Consider the following 20,091-nt stretch of genomic DNA (forward strand, 5'->3'; position numbering starts at 1 on the left):
CCCGAAAGGAGAAAGCTGGACTGTGGCTGTTTCATGGGCCCTCAGAGTTGGTTGGAGAGATATCCAGAAGGCCCAGCATGGGGCTAGGATACTGACGGTGGCCAGTGGGCAATAAAAACCTTTCAGTATCCCTTCAAAAAATAATTTTTTTTTAAAGATTCTATTTTACCTTCATCTATTTGTTCTCCTATGCTTTTCCTTTATCCAAGTTTCTCATACTATTTCCTTTACTTTGAAGAGTTTTTTGCACGTCTTGTAAGGCAGGTCTCCTGGCAACAAATTTCTTCAGTTTTTGCTGAGAGACTCTTCCTCTTTCACTTTTAAAGGTTAATTTTGCTGGATAATATCCTACATTAGTTTTTTCTTTCAACATCTTAAATATCTATAGTCTGTTCTTGCTTGCATGGTTTCTGACAAGAAATCCAATATAATTCTTATCTGTGTTCCTTTATAGAAAAAGTCTTTGGGGCACCCGAGTGGTTCAGTGGTTGAGCGTCTGCCTTCAGCTCAAGTTGTGATCCAGGGGTCCTGGGACTGAGTCACGCATTGGGCTCCCTGCAGGGAGCCTACTTCTTCCTCTATGTCTCTGCCTCTCTGTGTCTCTCATGAATAAATAAAATCTTCTTCTTTTTTTCTTTTTTTAAAAAAAAGGTGTTTTAGGGCACCTGGGTGACACAGTGGGTAACTGACATTTGATTTCAGCTCAAGTCCTGATCTCAGAGTCATGAGATCTAGCCCTGCATTGGGTTCCACGCTCAGCACAGGGACTGCTTGGGACTCTCCTTCCCTCTCCATCCATTACTATTTCACTGTTCCTATCAGGTACTGCTCCAAAGAGTTTCTGCTCCCAGTAAGCTCTCTCAACTGTGATGCTATCTGCCAGTCTTTCCAGGTTTGGCAGTAGTTTGCCCTGTGACTTCAATTCTCTGGTAGAAATAAGAAAAACCATTGATCTTCAGCCTGTTTGGTCTTTTTCTTATTGTGAGGGTGGAGTGATGACTTCTAGGCTCTTCACATGTTCGAGCTGAAACCAGAAGTTGCCTTCAAACTTTTTTTTAGAAGTCCTTTCCCCATTTTCTCTATAAAGCTAGGCTGAAATAACCCTCTTTGAGAAGTTTTCCCAGCCCTGTCTCCACAAAATGTAAAGCTCTTCCCTGTGCACTCTAGCACTTGGTACAACTACAGGTATTTCACATGCTGTCTACTGGCTCTGTGGCTGAATGCCTGGAGAATCTGGCATACCTGATACTTGCTTATCTCTGCATTCCTAGCATATGCTATAAATCAATGTCTATTGAATTGAAAGGGAAAATGAACAAAACACTGTTCACTAATTAAAAACACAGTATTACTTTTATTTGGCTCACTTCTCCATTTATTAGAATTACCACATTTGGAGAGGCACAAAGCACTTTAAGTTTTACATGACTACAAAGTTATCACAAACCCAAACTTTTTAGCCACAGATATTTCACTTACTCTGTTTAAAGAAAAAGCCTTCAAAACGTTTGAGTTAGCTTGGTACACAGAGACCCTGAATACACGAGAACTACATATTTTCAAATGCTTGCACTTCCTGTTCTAATAATGTCTTCTTTAAATGGGATCCAGCATAAAAGGGATTGAAGTATGTAAGGTCATGATGCAAATGCTTTGGAGAGACAGTGAAATTAATCTGTACAACATTGTAAAAGATGTAGTGTGCACAGAAGTTTTGCAAGGATTCACTGAGCCATCTGTGCTTCCATGGCTTGTGCTGTCCATTCTGGTGCTGTCTGACTAATTTTCTCCAAAAGGTTATTCACTTGGAAACAAAGTGACTGGATCTGTTTGTCCCATGTTGGCAGAGCTTCTCGTGCTAAAAAAAAAAAGAACAACAACGTACAAAGTTTAACATGACTCTAAATATTCACAGCATGTGTGAGTTAAAAGATAAATATACAGGGCAGCCCCAGTGGCGCAGCAGTTTAGCGCCACCTGCAGCCCGGGGTGTGATCCTGGGGACCCAGGACGGAGTCCCACATCGGGCACCTTGGATGGAGCCTGCTTCTCCCTCTGCCTGTGTCTCTGCGCCTCTCTCTCTCTCTCTGTGTCTCTCATGAATAAATAAATAAAATCTTAAAAAAATAAAAAATAAAAAATACAGTAGTATTAATTTTCAAAAATGTACTCCAAAAATCTTGGCTAATAAAATTAAGCTAATTAAGTGATATTAAGGAAAGTACCCAAATAACTGGCACAAAGTACAAAACAAAAAAACATACACACATTATTATTATTCATGAAAACAAAATAAAACCAATCAATTAAAGCATCTCATTCACAAAAACAATACAAACCTCACTGAACCCATCTCATCACGTTTCTTGATTCATAAGACACTGCCACCTACTGGAGAAGGCAAATCTATTTATATAGGCAAGGTTCTCTCCACTGGATTCTGAGGGATGGTTTAATGTTAAAAACAAAACAAAATAAAAAAACTCAACATGAAAACACCAGGATTTTCTCTGCACCAGCAATATGCAGTTAGAAATGATAAACCTGGTGGAATATTCCAAACAAAACAGCACCCAAATTTGCAAAAATGGGCATAGAATTAATGAAAATAACTGAAATAAAAATTTTTAACAAAAGACACAAAATAACTTGAGTAGACACAAACCACAGTCTCAGATGGAAAGATGCAATAGCATAAAAATAACAGTCTTTCCCTATTAATATATAAATCTTTAAAAATTACAAAGATAATTCTCCTTTTCTCTGTTTTGCTTTCTAAATAAGATAAAATTATTAAAATTAATATTGAAGAATTGACGTTTGAAAATAGTCAAGATAATTTTGAATATTAAGAACAATGGCAACATTGTAGTATATCTCCACAGTGGGATAAAGTACTGCTTACATGCTACAACATGAATGGAACTGGAAAACTCCATGTTAAGAGGGATCTCTGAGTGGCTGAGCAGTTTAGTGCCTGTCTTCGGCCCAGGGCATGATCCTGGAGTCTGGGGATCGAGTCCCGCATCAGGCTCCTTGCAGGGAGCCTGCTTCCCCCTCTGCCTGTGTCTCTGCCTCTCTCTGTGTGTGTCTCTTGTGAATAAATAAATAAAATCTTTAAAAAAGAAAAAAGTCATATAGTGTATGATTACATTTATATGTAGTATCTAGAATAGGTAAATTCAAGAGATAAAATTCAGACTGGTAGCTGCCAGGAGTTGGGAGAAGGACGGATGGAGAGCAATTGCTTAATAGGTACAAGATTTCCTTTTGGGAATATGAAAATGTTTGGAAGTAGGTAGAGTTAGTGGTTACTAAATGCCACTCAATTGCTTACTATGTGAATTTCAACTGAATAAAAAATAGTAGTGGAGGGGTAGTAGATGCTTTTCCAACAGTAAAATTTACTATAAATTTGTTTATTACCATATTGTTACAGGTCAATGGAACCAAAGAGATTATAGAAAGAGATCCAAAGATGTATGTAGAACCAAATTTTTGTCAAAGATCAGAAAGTATGTTTTACTTAATAAATAGTACTTGCAAATTAGCAATCCATCTTAAAAAAAAAAGACAAACAACTAGACCATACCCTAAAATTATACACAAAAATGAACTGTGGACAGATTATGTTTCTAAACATAAAATAAATAAAAATATTAGAAGAAATTTTAGAAAGATTATTAGTTTTACCCCGAAGTGAATGAGACCCTTTTTAAGTCAATACAGGAAACTAAAAAGCCTTAAAATTAAAAATTGATGTTTGGCTGCATAAGAATTTTAAAATGTGTTTATGGTACGCATTGCCTTACTTCAGAAACATGACTGACAGAATGGGAAAAATATTCCTAAAACATATAACCAACAAGAGTTTAAATTATCATTAAACCCAAAGCTATAACAAATTGACACTGAGCGGTCTGAAGAAGAGGTATAGGGGAAGGAAGGAAATAGAGCAGAAAAACTAACATCAATTCACAGAAGAGGAATGCTAAGGGCCAATACACTCACTAGTGCTAAGGAAATACACACTAAAACAATAATGTAGCTCCCCCTCATAAATTAGCAAAAGATAAAAAGGAATAACATACAGCTGTTGAACATTCATCCTCTCATATTGGTCAAAGTGTAAATGGCTACATTTTTCTGGAAAGCAAGCTAGCAGTTTCCATTGAGGATCAAATACACATATTCTTTGATGCAATGTTATCACTTTTAAGACTTTGTTCTACAGAAGTAGGTATACCAGTATATAAAGGTACACACAAGGAAACTACTTGGATATCCATCAATAGATGAATAGTTGAACTCCATGAAATACTACACAGTTTTTTTTTTTTTTTTAAGATTTTATTTATTTGTTCATGAGACACAGAGAGAGAGAGGCAGAGACATAGGCAGAGGGAGAAGCAGGCTCCATGCAGGGAGCCCAATGGGGGACTCGATCCCAGGACTCCGGGATCACACCCTGGGCCGAAGGCAGATGCTCAACAGCTGAGCCATCCCGGAGTCCCAATACTACACAGTTATTAAAACAAGTAACTTTGATATATATCTACTGACTTGGAAATTGTACATGGTATTTCAAAAAGTTTGTAGAATACCATGTATTTTAAAATGCCGCTTTTAAAGAAACTATGTTTTTACATATCTATATAAGCATATAAAAAGATACACAAGACTTTAGTATTAGTTATGCCAGGGAGAGGAAACATATGATGAACTCTTCCTTTATTTATACTTGCAATGGTTTACCTGTTATTATGAGCACATTTTCATTGCAATTTCTTAAATTTAAGAAAATTAGAAAAAATATTACATACTCTATTAAGTTAGTATACATTAATATAAGCCGTCCTTGCACTTGGTGACACCTCTGCTATACTATTCATTATGTACTGTGTTTGTTTATTCAATACTTATTTAACAAAGTATGGGGCATTGAAACACATGTTGGATATACTATACCACAGAGCAAAAAGAGACTTAATATCTACCACCAGAAGCTTAGCTGGGAAGCAGAAACAGACATTTAAACAAATGGTTACAGAAATGACAGTAACTGTGATTAATGCCAGGATGAAATTCAGAGTGACATAAGAATATATAACTATAAGCCATACCTAACCTGGAGAGTCAGGAAAATCATTACCAATTAACATGGCTTAAACTACAACACAGGGACAGAGATAGCTGAGAGGCTGCTGCTGGAGGGGAGTGGATATTTCACAATGTCTGATGTAGGAAGGAATTTACAATGCTAGAAAAAGCTAAAAAGACTTATGTGGTTGGATTGGAAAGTTCTAAAGGATCAGGTAGGACCTATTTATCTAACTTTGTCCTACAAGTCATGGGGGAGCATGCATTACAGTATCAGAGAAGAAAGTAACATGATTTAATACTTTGGTTTTCATTTGTTTTGTTTGCATTTTTAAAAGATCACAATCATTCTGGCTGTACTATGGCAACTGGACTAGAAAGGAACAATTGCAGACATGAAGGAAAAAGCCCAGAAGGTAGGGGAGATTTCAGAATAGGCAGGAAGAAACGAAGACAAGTATGTGGATTCCAGATACATCAAGGAGATAAAATGGAAAGGATTCTAGGCAGCAAAGAAGAGGGGTTAAGGATAAGCAATCTGGAGAAAGTGAACAATGCAGCTTTTGGCTGGCTGGCTGGCTGTGGGAGGGAGACAGGGAAGAGAGATAATGAATTCAGTTTTGGATATGTTCATTCTGAGATGTTCAAAAAACCAATGTGGAAAATGCCTATTAATCAATTAACATCACTGGGTCTAGGACTCAGAAGAGAAAGTTACACCAGAAAGGCAAATATAAGCATTGTCTACATAGAAATGGCAACTGAATCAGTGGGTACAGATGAGATTACCAAGGGGAATTTAGTAGAGTGAGGAGGAAAAGGCCTAGAGTAAGCCCTAAGCAACTGTGATATTCATATTTACAAGTACTACAGTATCTACAAAGATGACTGGAAGAATACCTGGAGAAGGAGGAGGGAAGGCAGGAGAATGAGGTGAAGGAGATGAAGGAATCAAGATGGTGTGGATGGTGGGAATGATTCACAAAGGAGTGAAGGACCAATGCTACTCAATATGTTGAAAAGTCAAAATGAGGCCTGAAAGATAAAAGATCTTTGTTAAAATGGGAAAGACCCAACTATGTTTAAATATTGATGGAAAGAAGCCAACAGGGTAGCCCAATGGCTCAGCGGTTTAGTGCCGCCTTCAGCCCAGGGCCTGATCCTGAAGACCCAGGATCAAATCCCACGTAGGGCTCCCTGCATGGAGCCTGCTTCTCCCTCTGCCTGTGTCTCTGCCTCTCTCTCTTTCTCTCTGTGGGTCTCTCATTAATAAATAAAATCTTTAAAAAAAAAAGAAAGAAGAAAGAAAGAAAGAAAGAAAGAAAGAAAGAAAGAAAGAAAGAAAGAAAGAAAGAAAGAAAGAAGGGGATGCCCGGGTGGCTCAGCAGTTTAGCGCCTGCCTTCAGCCCAGGGTGTGGTCCTGGAGGCCCGGGATCGAGTCCCATGTCAGGCTCCCTACATGGAGCCTGCTTGTGTCTCTGCCTCTCTCTCTGTGTGTCTCTCATGAATAAATAAATAAAATCTTTAAAAAAATAAATAAGTAAAAATAAAAAAGAAGCCAACAAAGCAAGAAAGAACGAAAAGACAAAACAATTGCTAATTTCAGGTCCTAAAATGTTGTTTTGGGGTTGGGGGTAGAGGTCAGAGAAAGGATCCAAAGCACAAGCAGAACTGGAAAGGGAGTCAGAAATCACCTCCAGTATAACACAAAGGAAGAAAAAGATATAATCACAAGATATTTAAAATTCAGGGGATCCCTGGGTGGCGCAGCGGTTTAGCGCCTGCCTTTGGCCCGGGGCGCGATCCTGGAGACCCGGGATCGAATCCCATGTCAGGCTCCTGGTGCATGGAGCCTGCTTCTCCCTCTGACTATGTCTCTGCCTCTCTCTCTCTCACTGTGTGCCTATCATAAATAAATTTTTAAAAAAAAATTTTAAAAAACAAGATATTTAAAATTCAGAAGTTTTTATAAATCTGATAAATAAGTTAATCTAATTTCACACAGATAGACTTTTTTTTTCTGTGAAATAGGAAACAAGGTTTGTTGCTGAGAGTGAAGGAGGGGAAAAGTCCGAGACTTAAGAAAAATGAAATCTGAAATACTCACTGGAGAGTAGGAAAAAAGAGTGGATTAGAGAAATACACCAAGAATCCCAGGTACTACTGAAAACTCAAGACCTTGAATATGCAGTGGTAATCAACCTCTCTGGTGTTCTGACTCTTCTCCAGCAACATTAGTTGGCCACTCAGGCACATGAATGAAAAAGATGGAGGATGGGTTCATTGCAGGTCAAGTTTTCCTGGACAGCCAGGACAAAAAGTTAACAGGCAAGTGATCTAGGACACCTGTAAAATAGTAACTGAAATAATGATCAGGGCGCCTGGGTGGCTCAGTCGGCTGAGTGACCAACTCTTGGTTTCAGCTCAGGTTGTGGTCTCAGGTCCTTGGATTGAGCCCTGTGTTGGGCTCTGTGCTCAGTGCAGCGTCTACTGGAGATCCTCTCTCTCTTCCTCTGCTCCTCCCCTGCTCCCACTCTCTCTCTCTCTAAAATAAAAATAAATAGAATCTTTTTTTTTTAAATAGTATTTTCTTTTTTTTTTTTTTTTAAGATTTTATTTATTTATTCATGATAGTCACACACAGAGAGAGAGAGAGGCAGAGACACAGGCAGAGGGAGAAGCAGGCTCCATGCACCGGGAGCCCAACGTGGGATTCGATCCAGGGTCTCCCGGATCGCACCCTGGGCCAAAGGCAGGCACTAAACCACTGCGCCACCCAGGGATCCCAAAAATAAATAGAATCTTAAAAAAAAAAAAAGATATAAGGAATCATGGATGCTAAGCTGGATAGGAAGAGGAATGAAGACAAAAATGGGCAGGGCTGACGGGAAAAAAGTAAACATTAAAGGACTGGAGGCTTGAACGTAGTCAAGGAAGAGCTGAAGTACAAGTTAATGGACACAGACTGCTGGAAAGAGGAAAAAGCTTACGGTGGGAATGGGATATTTCAAATTCAAATTTTACAGGTAGAATGGTTCCAGGTACAGCAAGGCCCAGGTTCTGTGGAAATGAGGTAGCAATAGGGGCTGAGGAGGTGAAAGACACTGAGAGTCAAGAGATCAACTTCCCTGTCTGCCTCCAGGAGTATAATGTGCTGCTGCAGAGGAAATCCACAGGTATTCCCACATGCCTAATACACAGTATGTGGCAAGTGATGAGTAAGTGAATGAACTGGTATAAGGATTCCAGTTTCAAATTTTTACACTGCATTAAAAATGCTGCATTAAGTAGATTCATGAATATAAGTTTATAAAAATTATTTTACATTGTTCCTTTTGGAAATAAATTCATTCCAGCAAGAAAATACTGGGTCAGAGGAAATTGTTCAACATGTCCTATTTATAAATATGCAAGTTTCCTCCCATTTCATTATGACAGAAATAAGCAAAACCTCTTACTTTCAAAATGAACTATTCCATCAATCTGATCGATAAATCCATTCATACGTCCTTCTGTTATCATTTGTGATGCTATTTTTTCTGCCTGTAAAAAAAAAAAATCCAAAAACCAATAAACTCTCATAAACATCAATGATCATATCTACCAGTTACTCACATAGAAGAGAACTGAAATCTCTTAGTTTAGCTACCACACACTTTTGGTATATGTTCACATGTCATTCATTACAATATTAACCTTATAAATCTGCCTATTTTATCCCCCAGTTCTTTCTGGGTATAATTGATTAATTTAACTGGGATGTGTTTTACCTGTTGTGAGACTTTGGACAAGAACCTTGCACTTCTTACCGATTTTTTCTCTGCTTAAAATCAAACTAACAATTTTTCTTTTCACGGAGATCCATCCACATCTCAAAAAAACCTCAACAAGCTAGTTTTTCCTTTTATTTCACTTAAATTTTCAGTGTTTGTCACCTAAAAAATTCTTTAAGAAAGTAATATTTTTGAAGAAAAAAATTAGGAGGAATGATTTTCAAATTTAAAAGAGAATTAAAAAGGGGTGCGTGGCTGGCTCAGTCGGTAGAGCTTGGGATTCTTGATCTCAGGGTTGTGAGTTTGAACCCCACACTGGGTATAGAAATTACTTAAAAAAACAAACATTTTTTTAAAAAAATTAGATAAATAAATAAAAATTAAAAGGATTTTAAAGACAAAGGGAACTAAAAGGCCCTCTACCTAACTCCTAAAAACATGTTTCATGTTTACTATATGTAGGCAAACTGGCTTATGATTTGGTCATTTTAGTAATTCTGACCATCTTCACAATCCATCATAAACAGACTGTACTAGCGGGCAGCCCAGTGGCTCAGCGGTTTAGTACCCCACCTTCAGCCCAGGGTGTGATCCTGGAGACCTGGGATGGAGTCCCACGTCAGGCTCCCTGCATGGAGCCTGCTTCTCCCTCTGCCTGTGTCTCTGCCCACCCCCCCTCTGTCTCACGAATAAATAAATAAAATCTTTTAAAAAAATAGACTGTACTAGCATTTATGGTTGCATATATATTCACTTCCCTAAGTCTAAGCCTAAAAAGAAAGTATCTTTTAATGGGAACTTAAGCTTTGGTTCCCAAATTGCTCATTTCCCATACGTGTATTTAGTGTATACAAGTAAAGGAACGGTGTTAGGAAATTCTGCATTAAAATTTCACCAACAGATAAGAGGGGATGTGACCCATTACTACATGACTTTAAGGTATGCAAGTTAAGTAAAAGTAACGCTGATTACATATTTTTACTCTTATTTAAAATTAAGAGAATGTTTTTATTTTTATTATTATTTTTAAAAGATTTTATTTATTTATTCATGATAGACAGAGGGGGGCGGGGCAGAGACAGAATAGCCTGGAAAATTACCATAGTCATTCTTTCAAACAGATGAAATATTTAACCTTTGAGTCAATCTAGAGCAGAAAAAAGAAGTAAAGCATGTATCAAAATCTTAAGTTTGTCAGAAATCAGAAACCACTAAGAAGTAGATTTAAACAGACACTAAACAAAGATTCTCACAAAATGGGCATCATAACCTGAAACCCCTTTAAGATTTTCATTCTAGATCACCTTATCATAAAATACAGTTTAAACAAAGCAAGAAACTGAGACGATTCCATTAGAGTACTACTTTTACATTCAAATCATTTATTTCCATTTTCCTGAGGCTTTTCATGTACATTTTTATTACAGTTGCCAATATTTATCAATTACATATTTTCTCACTGCACCAACAGTTTAGTCTCTTTTTTATATATTGGAAACAAGAAAATACCTTAGCTGCAGGGATCTCTAGAAGAGCTCCAAGTTCTTCAAAAGTAATATTATTATATAATTTGCTTGCAGACAACAAATTGTGTTCAATAACGGCTCTGTCCAAGATGCTAGAACCTTAACATAAATAAGACAGTTATAAGCTTGAAACTTATTTTATACTTTTTTTAAGAAAATGATTTATTGGGCACCTGGGTGGTTCAGTTGGTTAAGCAACTGCCTTTGGCTCAGGTCATGATCCCAGGGTCCTGGGATTGAGCTCTGAATTGGGCTCCCTTGCTCACCGGGGAACCTGCTTCTCCTCTTCCTGCTTTCCTCCTGCTTGTGCTCTCCCTCACCATTTCTCTCTCTCTCAAATAAATAAAATCTTAAAAAAGAATTTAAAAACTGAATTGAGAGAGAACGAGCAAGTGGGAGGGAGGGGCAGAGGGAGAGAAAGTCTTAAGCAGACTTCATGCAGAGCAGATAGCCCGACATGGGACTGGTTCTCATGACCCTGAGATTACCACCTGAGCCAAAAACCAAGAGTCAGATGCTCAACAGACTGCACCACCCAGGCATCCCTTGTTTTATATTTTTAAAAGACTCATCTTTTTTTTTTCTAAAAATTTCTATGCATGTAACAACCCATAATCATTGTCTTTATTCCTTTCATTAAATTGTCAAAGTAAGGAAAACCCCTTATTTGATAGAGTTTGAATAATATACAACTAAATACAGATAACATATTTAGAAAATGAATGATTGGCAAGTAGTCACCAACTGGCTGAACAGATTTAAGGTTTGGGGTTCTATTTCCTTAGGGTAGCTATCAGATTCATTGACTTTACTTTTCTTGCTATCAGCACAAACATTTATTAACAAGAAACAGCAAAACCACCATGCAACCTGTTCGGCAATCTTGATAAAGTCAATACACATACAGCTCAGTAGAAATACCTCTTTTCTTTTGGGCATTCTATAAGCATCTTACTGTGAGGCAAAGATAGAAATGCTTCCATGCTGGAAGGTAGGGCCAGCTAACTATGAATAATCAATTATAGCATCCTCCTTTAAGTGAAGTAACATAAGGCCTGACAAAGTGCTGGACATAAGGCCCCATATTCTGAAGGTGTCTGACTACTAGGCTTATCCAATTCTTTTTTTTTTTCTTTTAATTTCAAGTTTTATGGAGATATAATTGACATAATATTGTTGTTGTTTTTAATTTCAATGATTTTTTCCAGTTTTTATTTAAATTCCAGTTAGTTAACATACAGTGTAACATTAGTTTCAGGTGTAGAATCTAGTGATTCATCACTTGCTTCCAATACCCAGCGCTCATCACAAGTGCCTTAATACCTATCACCCATTTAACCAATTCCCCTGCCCACCTCCCTTCCAGTAACTTTGTTCTCTATAGTTAAGAGTTTGTTTTCTGGTTTGCCTCTTTCTGATTTTCATCTGTTTTGTTTCTTAAATTTCACACGAGTGAAATCCTACAGCATTTGTCTTTTTCTGACTACTTATTTTGCTTAGCATAATACTCACTAGCTCCATCCATGTTGTTGCAAAAGGCAAGGTTTCATTCTTTTTTATGGCTGAGTAATATTCCATTGTACATGTATCTCTTTGAATCTCTCGGTATTTTGTATCCTTTGAGTAAATACCTAATAGGGTAATTGCTAGATGGTAGAACAGCCTATTTTTAACTTTCTGAGGAACCTCCATACTGTTCTCCAGAGTGGCTGCACCAGTTTGCATTCCCATCAACAGTGCAAGAGGACTCCCCTTTCTCTGCATCCTCGCCAACACTTGTTGTTTCTTGTGTTGTTAATTTTAGCCATTCTGACAAGTGTGAGGGGATATCTCATTGTAACTTTGATTTGTATTTCCCTTATGATCAGTGATGTTGAGCATCTTTTCATGTGTCTGTTAGCCAACTGTATATGTTCTTTGGAAAAATGTCTATTCGTGTCTTCTGCCCATTTTTTAACTGGATTCTTTTTTGGGTGCTGAATTTTATAAGTTCTTTATATATTTTGGATACTAACCCTTTATCAGATATGACATATAATAATGTATTAGTTAAAGATGTATAACATAATGATTTGATATATATACACATTATGAAACAATTACCACAGTAAGCTTAACTAACATCCATCACCTCACATGATCAAAAATTTTTCTTGTGGCGAGACCTTTTAAGATCTACTCTCTTAGCAACTTTCAAATATAAAAACCATAATAGGGCAGCCCCGGTGGCGCAGCGGTTTAGCGCCGCCTGCAGCCGGGGGTGTGATCCTGGAGACCCGGCATCGAGTCCCACGTCGGGCTCCCTGCATGGAGCCTGCTTCTCTCTCTGCCTGTGTCTCTGCCTCTCTTTTGCTCTCTCTGAATAAATAAATAAATCTTAAAAAAAAAAAAAAAACCATAATAAATGAGAAAATAGGAAGACTTAATATTGTTAAGATGGCAACAGTCCCTAAGTTGATCTATGGACTCAGTGTAATCCCTATCAAAATACCAGCTGGCTTTTTTGCAGAAACTGACAAACTGATTTTAAAATTCATTTTATTGGGATTCAGAGGAGTCAAAATAATCTTGGGAAAAAAACCCAAAAACCAAAAACACAAAGTTGGAGAACTCACACATTCTGATTTCAAAACCTGCCATAAAGATAGAACCAAGACAGTGTGGTACTGGCATAAGGACAGACATCTAGAATAATGGAATAGAACTGGCTCCAGAAATAAACTCTCACATTTATAGTCAACTGATTATCAACAAAGGTACCAAGATAATTCAACAGGAAACTTATAGTCTCTTCAACCAATGGTGCTAGGACAACTGGATATCTGTATGCAAAGAATAAAAGTGGATCTTTACACCATATACAAAAAAATGAACTCAAAATGAATCAAATGTCTACATGTAAGAGCTACAACTACAAAACTTACAGAAGAATACAGAGCAAATCTTCATTACCTTGAATTAGGCAATGGTTTCTTAGATATGACAAAAAGTACAGGCAACAGAAAGAAGAAAAATATACACTGGACTTCATCAAGATTAAAAAGTTTGGTGTTTCAAAGGACATATCAAAGAAATGAAGAAACAATGCATAGAATGGGAGAAAATATTTGCAAATTATCTGATCATGATCAGGTCTAGAATATATAAAGAATTCCTATGATTCAGTATAAAAGGACAAATAACCTGATTTAAAAACTGAAAAGGATCTGAACAGACTTTTCTCTAAAAATATACAAATAGCCAGTATGTGAAAAGCTGATCAGGGAAATGCAAATCAAAATGATAGGATACCACTTCATACATACTGGGATGTCTAAATCAAAAAGATAATAAAAAAAGTAAAAAAAAAAAAAAAAAAAAGACAGATAATAAATATGAGAGAAAACATGGAGAAATTAGAACCTGCATACACAGCTGGCAGGAATATAAAAAGGAGCAGCTGCTTTTGAAAACAGTCTGGTAACTTCTCAAAAGACTAAACAGAGTTATATGTCCTAGTCATTCCACTCCCTCGTAAACATCCAGAAGAATTAAAAACCTGTGTTCATACAAAAAATTTTACATGAATATTCATAGCAGTATTATTAATAGCCCAACAGGGAAAACAACCTACATGTCCACCAATTGATGAGGAAATAAAATGCGGTACATTCATATGATAGAAGATTATTTGGCAATAAAAAGGAATAAAGTACTGATAAATGCTACAACATGGATAAACATTTTGCCAGGTGAAAAGGCTATATATTGTGATTCCATTTATATGAAATACCCAGCACAGACAAATTTATTGAGCAGAAAGTAGATTAGTAGTAATATTATACAACTTTGGGAATATTCTAAGAAATAATGAATTGTAATTAAAAAAAATTATGCCTCAAGGTTGCTAATATAGGGTTGTAATGCCAAAATACAAAAATGTCCCAAAGAGTTAAATAAGAAAAGCAGTCAGGCCCTAAGATGGAAGAAGACAAAACATCTGTCTTCTTTATATAGTCCTGTGTGAGAAATTTGAGAATCATTTGTATCCTCAGAGGTCCTGGTAAGTATTTCCCCTTTTAGAAAAGAATCTTTTCACATTTTTTTTTTTTCATGGCCAGAAATCTCAAAGTCAAACCTGAAGCTTGACTATATCAATTCTGGAAACTTTTTCTTTTTTATCTATCTTTTAACTTGTCACACATTTCCTTGCAAAAAGAATTTAAAGCTGTTCAGAAGAAGGCGTGAAGAGAATTTAAAAGTAGCAACTTTTTAAATACTACACTATACTATTTACTAAATACTATTATTTATAGTATTTATTAATATATAGTTTTTATATTATCTTAATATTAATATAGTATTATATTAATATATAAATATAGTATTTATATATATAGTATTTTATTTATAGTATTTATAGTATTTTATACTATACTATTTATAGGTGGGCTACAAATTTAATAAGCTTTCTAGCAGTTAAGACAAGAAAACCAATCAGTATATCAACTCAAGGGTGTGTTTAATAAGATAAAAACCAGGCAGACCAGGGGCTCGGCAGTTTAGCACCACCTTTGGCCCAGGGCATGATCCTGAGGACCCGGGATCAAGTCCCACATCAGGCCCCCTGCATGGAGCCTGCTTCTCCCTCTGCCTCTCTGTCTCTCTCTCCTCTCTGTGTTTCTCATGAATGAATAATTAAAATCTTAAAAAAAAAAAAAAGATAAAAACCAACTGTTCAGGAGAATCACAACTAACTCCAAGACTGGGAAGGAATTTTTCTTGAGGATTGCATAATGAATATCCTATAGAAAAACAAAATACCTCCTTTAGACAGAAAGATGAGTATCAACTAGTTTGCTTCTTAAAGTACAAATTAAATGCAAAATTCAATAGGAGCTCACTATCATCCCTTCAGTAATCTGGTTTAATTCAGGGCAGTAAGATTGAGTGAAGCATATACCTTTACAAACCTCTGCATAAATGACTCTTGATAGCTAAATTGTCTTTGATATAGGATGACGTTGAATCCAAGAAGGTGGGTCTAACAGATCTGTGTTTATCTTGACTTTTTTCTTGTTTCTGATGGTCTGGTCATATTTTTATTATTACATATTATTGTTTTAAGTTATTTTAAAACCTCTGTAGACAAACGTATATAATCCGACTGATGTTATAAACAAGCAACTATTAAAAACTTCTTTTCTGGAAAACAGCCTGACTAAAGCAAATAAATCCCTTAACTAGGAAACATGACACCAAGTACTATTTTCACTGGCAACACTTTTACCCTGAATAACCTTAAGCAAGCTACTATGCCAAATTTTACTCTATCTAAAGTAGGACTGGGATAATTATTCTGTTAAAAACTGATGCTTAGGGATGTCTGGGTGGCTCAGGGTGTGATCCTGAGCCCGGAGTCCTGGGATCAAGTCCCACATCGGGCTCGCTGTGAGGAGGCTGCTTCTCCCTCTGCTTGTCTCTCTGCCTCTTTCTCTGTGTCTCTCATGAATAAATAAATAAAATCTTAAAAAAACAAAAACAAAACAAAACTGATGCTTAAAATTAATTAAGGTACTTATCAAAGGGTTTGAGTTTTTTAAAAACCAAGAACTATTAACATAGACTATAATTCTGTTCTTAGAATTTTCAAAAAATGTGTTTTTCTACAATATACTTTCTAGTAGGGCTATTTTATATAATTCAAACCCATATCTGTATATAATATTCACCTTCAGTCAACATAATACTCCTTTTTGGTCATCAAGTGTTATATAAAAATATTACACAAAGATATCAAGATGCTTCAAATTTAACACACTTCCCCCTAGCATGTACCTAAATATTTACTCCCACAAATTTGTAAAGACATGATGATTACCATCAGCTGTAGTTGCTTTTTGGTGAGGCATCAGCATGGCAGCAAATTCTTGAAGTTGATTTCCTCTGATGATCCTGTCTAGGTACATTTTCTCTAGGATCCCATAAGCAGCAAGTTGCTGGCACCTTTCATCCTTAAAAAGAGTAGCTAGCATCCGAGAACGCTGCTGTCCTAAGGGAAAGAGATGAGCATCATATATTCTCACAATCTCTTTCTCCAATAAAAAATTATAACTCCATTTTTGCCTACTAAAATATGCAATCAATTGTAATTTGTGGCAGTTATGTTCTACAAGTTGCTGCCAACACTGAATTAGTGAATATTCAATTGCTCATCCAAAAAAGAATGACTGATATTTATTGACATATAAAGATTGCTGATATACAGGTAAGGAAAAAAGCAGATTATAAAAGTATATGTATCATGCTACTGCTTATAAAAAAAAGAGGATACACACAGACTTGAAGGAAATCCAAGTAACCAGTAACAGCTCTTTAGAACTGGAAGCAGTACCATTTTATGTATTACATTTTCAGTAACAAAACATATAATAAACAAGATCACTGCTTCATAAAAATAAAATGTGTATGTAGTGTGAATATGTCATTAGGCTCTCATCTAAACACAGATCAATAAACATTCTAAAAATGATTTAGAAAAGCCATGGTTTAGAATTATCAGCATTTCTTCTCAATGCCTTTCCTGCTTTACTTGCATGCTATCATTCAGTACAAAAAGAACAGAAAACAGTTTATTTTTCATATTTACTGAAGAAAAGGATAAAGGTGAGATCTAAAACCAAGGCTTGAAAATCCCCAAAGCAGTACATTAATTATCACCAATCTCTAGATTTTACTTTTTATTTTCCTCTATGTAATTCTCACTTAATTTTGTTATTCATTTTTAAGTGATACACTAAGCAAACTAAATTTCATATTATCTCTCTTAATTACTCCTAACACATGTGGGTAATAGACTGATACATGCATATGTAAACATTTTTTAAGTTAGCAATCAATTTTATTGTTTTTAACTGTCTAAATGTTTAAAATAAATTTACCATAATTATAATTGCAATAAGATATCCCCTTGAAGAACAGTTCCTTGCTAAATCCTCCAACAGTAATGAACCTGAAATTATTAAGCAAAGGTAACTGACTATTCATGAAAGCACAAATTACATGTTTACCTGCTGATGCTAAGATGGTACAGTGCAAAGCGTGTTTTAAGGCCTCTAGTCTTTCACTTTCATGCACTATTGTCTTGTAAGAGAGCTCATTGTATCTTTGTGCAGCTTCAATGAATTTTCTTCTATAATCAAGAACACGTGCATAGCATACCTATAGACGGAAAATGTTTCAATTAGGGGAAAAAACACAAAGCATAAAAATAGACAATTTCTAATATATACAACATTTATTAGACATTCTGGAGCATCTTAGTATAGTAGGATTCTCCAATACAAAATTAATCCTAAATCAGTTAGTTACCTTATAATGTATCTGTAACTGTTCATTGGTGGACTCATTCTGAAGCAATGATGCTCGATTTATGTAAGCCTCTGCCTGGACTGGGTCATCATCTTCCAGATATAGCCTAGCAATCTTCAGGTAGGTCTCCAGCTTATAATCTACATTGTATTGCCTAGGATGTAACAGAAAAACACAGAATGACTAAATATATTATTAAGAAAATTTTTAGGAGTTGGAGAAAATAAATTTTTCATTATTATATATATATATATAGTTAATATAAGGGAATCAAATTTTTACTGCATTTGAGAAAATCTAAAAAAATATTTCTGAAATAAATTTTGTTGAATTTTTATTTTTATCATAATTGTTCCATTGTATTTTAGTTTCCTTTTAATCCTCACAAGTCAAAGAACTTAAAAGAAAAAATGCTCAGTTTAGGGGTGTATCATATAGTGCTATTGGGGCTATAAATGAATACAATCATCCTGGAAAACAATTTAGCAATATATTTTCCAACCACCCTTTGAATTCTTTAAAATGCATAGATATTCCTTATCTACTACATTTTACCTCTAGAAAATAAATCCCATGAAAATTATCAGGGATGTGCACACATATGTACAAGGAATATTCATTTGTAAAAGTTACTCATAAATATCTGTAACAGGAAAAAACTGGGAATCACCTATTATGATATTTATAATAATCAACTAAATTATGGTATATAAAGATGGTAGAATAATATACAGTTTTTATAATCATTACTATACAATAATAGTCATCACATATTTTTGCTAAATGATAAAACAACATGTAAAGACACCATTAAAATGTATTTTTGTACGTCTATATGAAGATAGGAATAGCAATTATCTCTAGGTGTTGAGATTACAGGTGGTTTTCATTTTCTCCTTCATCCCAGTAGTCACATTTTATGTCAAAAATGCACAACTGAACATTTCACATAATTCGAACTCACAATATTCAAGGTTAATCCTTACAAAAATTAATCCTTTTTATTACAGCAAAAGTGATGCCACCATGTGGCAAGAACGGAGTTTACAATTTACATGGCCTCAGCTCTGAAATTAATCCTTTACTTTTAAAAATTTTTTACACTAATTCAAACTTTTTCCACAAGTCATATGTTACTAGCATTTGTACTACACTATTTCCATTCACAATTCAAATTTTCATGAATTGCTATAATTAGTACTATACTTTTTGAATTTTTCAATTTTATGCCAAATATATCTTTAAATTTTTTACTGTAATTGTCAGAATGAATCATCATTTAAAGAAACAAGTTTTCAACTGTTATCCAGATGCTACTTTTAATCACTTTTAGGTTAATCACTTTTTAGGTTAATTTAGAAAACTGCTAAATTTTCAGTTCTCTGATATCCTCACAGATAAAGATAATGCTATAGGACTATCAAAATGATAATTACCACCACTACAAAGAATAATTTTATATTTATTTCAACTACCAGTGAAAATAAATCAATTGCCTATACTATGAAGAAAATGCTCCAGATAGACTAAGACCAAAGCAAGTAAGAAAGCCCATCCTTTCCAAATTCTCAAAGGAAAAAAACCAAATTAACAAGAAGCCTTGGAAAGCAAAATTCAAAAAAAAAAAAAAAAAAAAGGAAAGCAAAATCTAACATCTACAAAATGAAGCCTTTTGGATATACTGGCTGCTTTTTCAAGGAAAATTACTGCCTAATAACTTCAGAAGTAATGTACAAAAGGTAAGATGCCTGAAGTAGTGTCTGCCTTATCACTCTTCACAAATATTAATGAAGAAAAAAAAAATCCCTCATTTGCCTAGTAAAAGAGTAGAGAAGCAGCTGAAATATTTTTAAGTCATTTATAGTTATTTTTATACTTGTCAATTGAAAGGGGAAGTGTAAAAAATATATATATATATAAAATATAACCAAGAATCTCACACCTGCTCTCCTTCTACAATGTCCTTGGGAGGAATGTTTCATAACTACAGATGTTTTTAAAAATACTTATCAAAAGGTAAGATTAATTGAATAAAAGTTACAAACTATCATCTTAATTTTTTCTAATTGTCTCCCTCTCACTTAGTCTAGCATCCCAAACCCAACAACCCACTGAATGCACCATGACCTCTAAACCATTGATCTCATTACATTGTTACTATCTTTTCTCCCCTTAAAGGTCTCATTTCACTCCTTACTTAGTTTAATCCCTACGGTCAATCACTGTTAATTACTAAATTGAATATGCACTCATGTCTCCTGCCCATCCTTTGCTGTCACACTTGTTGCGCAAAATCATAACTCTGGTTAAACCTAAGTTTCCCTACTCCTTTCCTGCATCCA

At 35.3% G+C, this 20,091-nt stretch overlaps 1 protein-coding gene across 2 annotated transcripts in view; it reads right to left on the minus strand.

The window, feature by feature from the left end:
* Positions 1 to 1,352: 1,352 nt before the first annotated feature.
* The window catches only part of COPS4 (COP9 signalosome subunit 4), a 40,915-nt gene continuing 22,176 nt past the window's right edge, over positions 1,353 to 20,091 (minus strand). Inside the window, exons 5-10 of one of the 2 annotated variants that reach the window (XM_025998175.2) lie at positions 17,750 to 17,903; positions 17,449 to 17,599; positions 16,260 to 16,430; positions 10,383 to 10,498; positions 8,559 to 8,643; positions 1,353 to 1,858 (exon numbers count right to left, since the gene is read on the minus strand). In XM_025998175.2, the coding sequence (XP_025853960.1) occupies positions 1,725 to 1,858; positions 8,559 to 8,643; positions 10,383 to 10,498; positions 16,260 to 16,430; positions 17,449 to 17,599; positions 17,750 to 17,903 (811 nt within the window). In that variant the 3' untranslated portion in view covers positions 1,353 to 1,724. The remainder of the gene's footprint in view (positions 1,859 to 8,558; positions 8,644 to 10,382; positions 10,499 to 16,259; positions 16,431 to 17,448; positions 17,600 to 17,749; positions 17,904 to 20,091) is intronic. The other variant, XM_025998176.2, reaches the window with a different exon arrangement.

The sequence above is a fragment of the Vulpes vulpes genome, chromosome 4, assembly GCF_048418805.1.
Source record: "Vulpes vulpes isolate BD-2025 chromosome 4, VulVul3, whole genome shotgun sequence".
In the NCBI taxonomy this organism is placed as follows: domain Eukaryota; kingdom Metazoa; phylum Chordata; class Mammalia; order Carnivora; family Canidae; genus Vulpes; species Vulpes vulpes.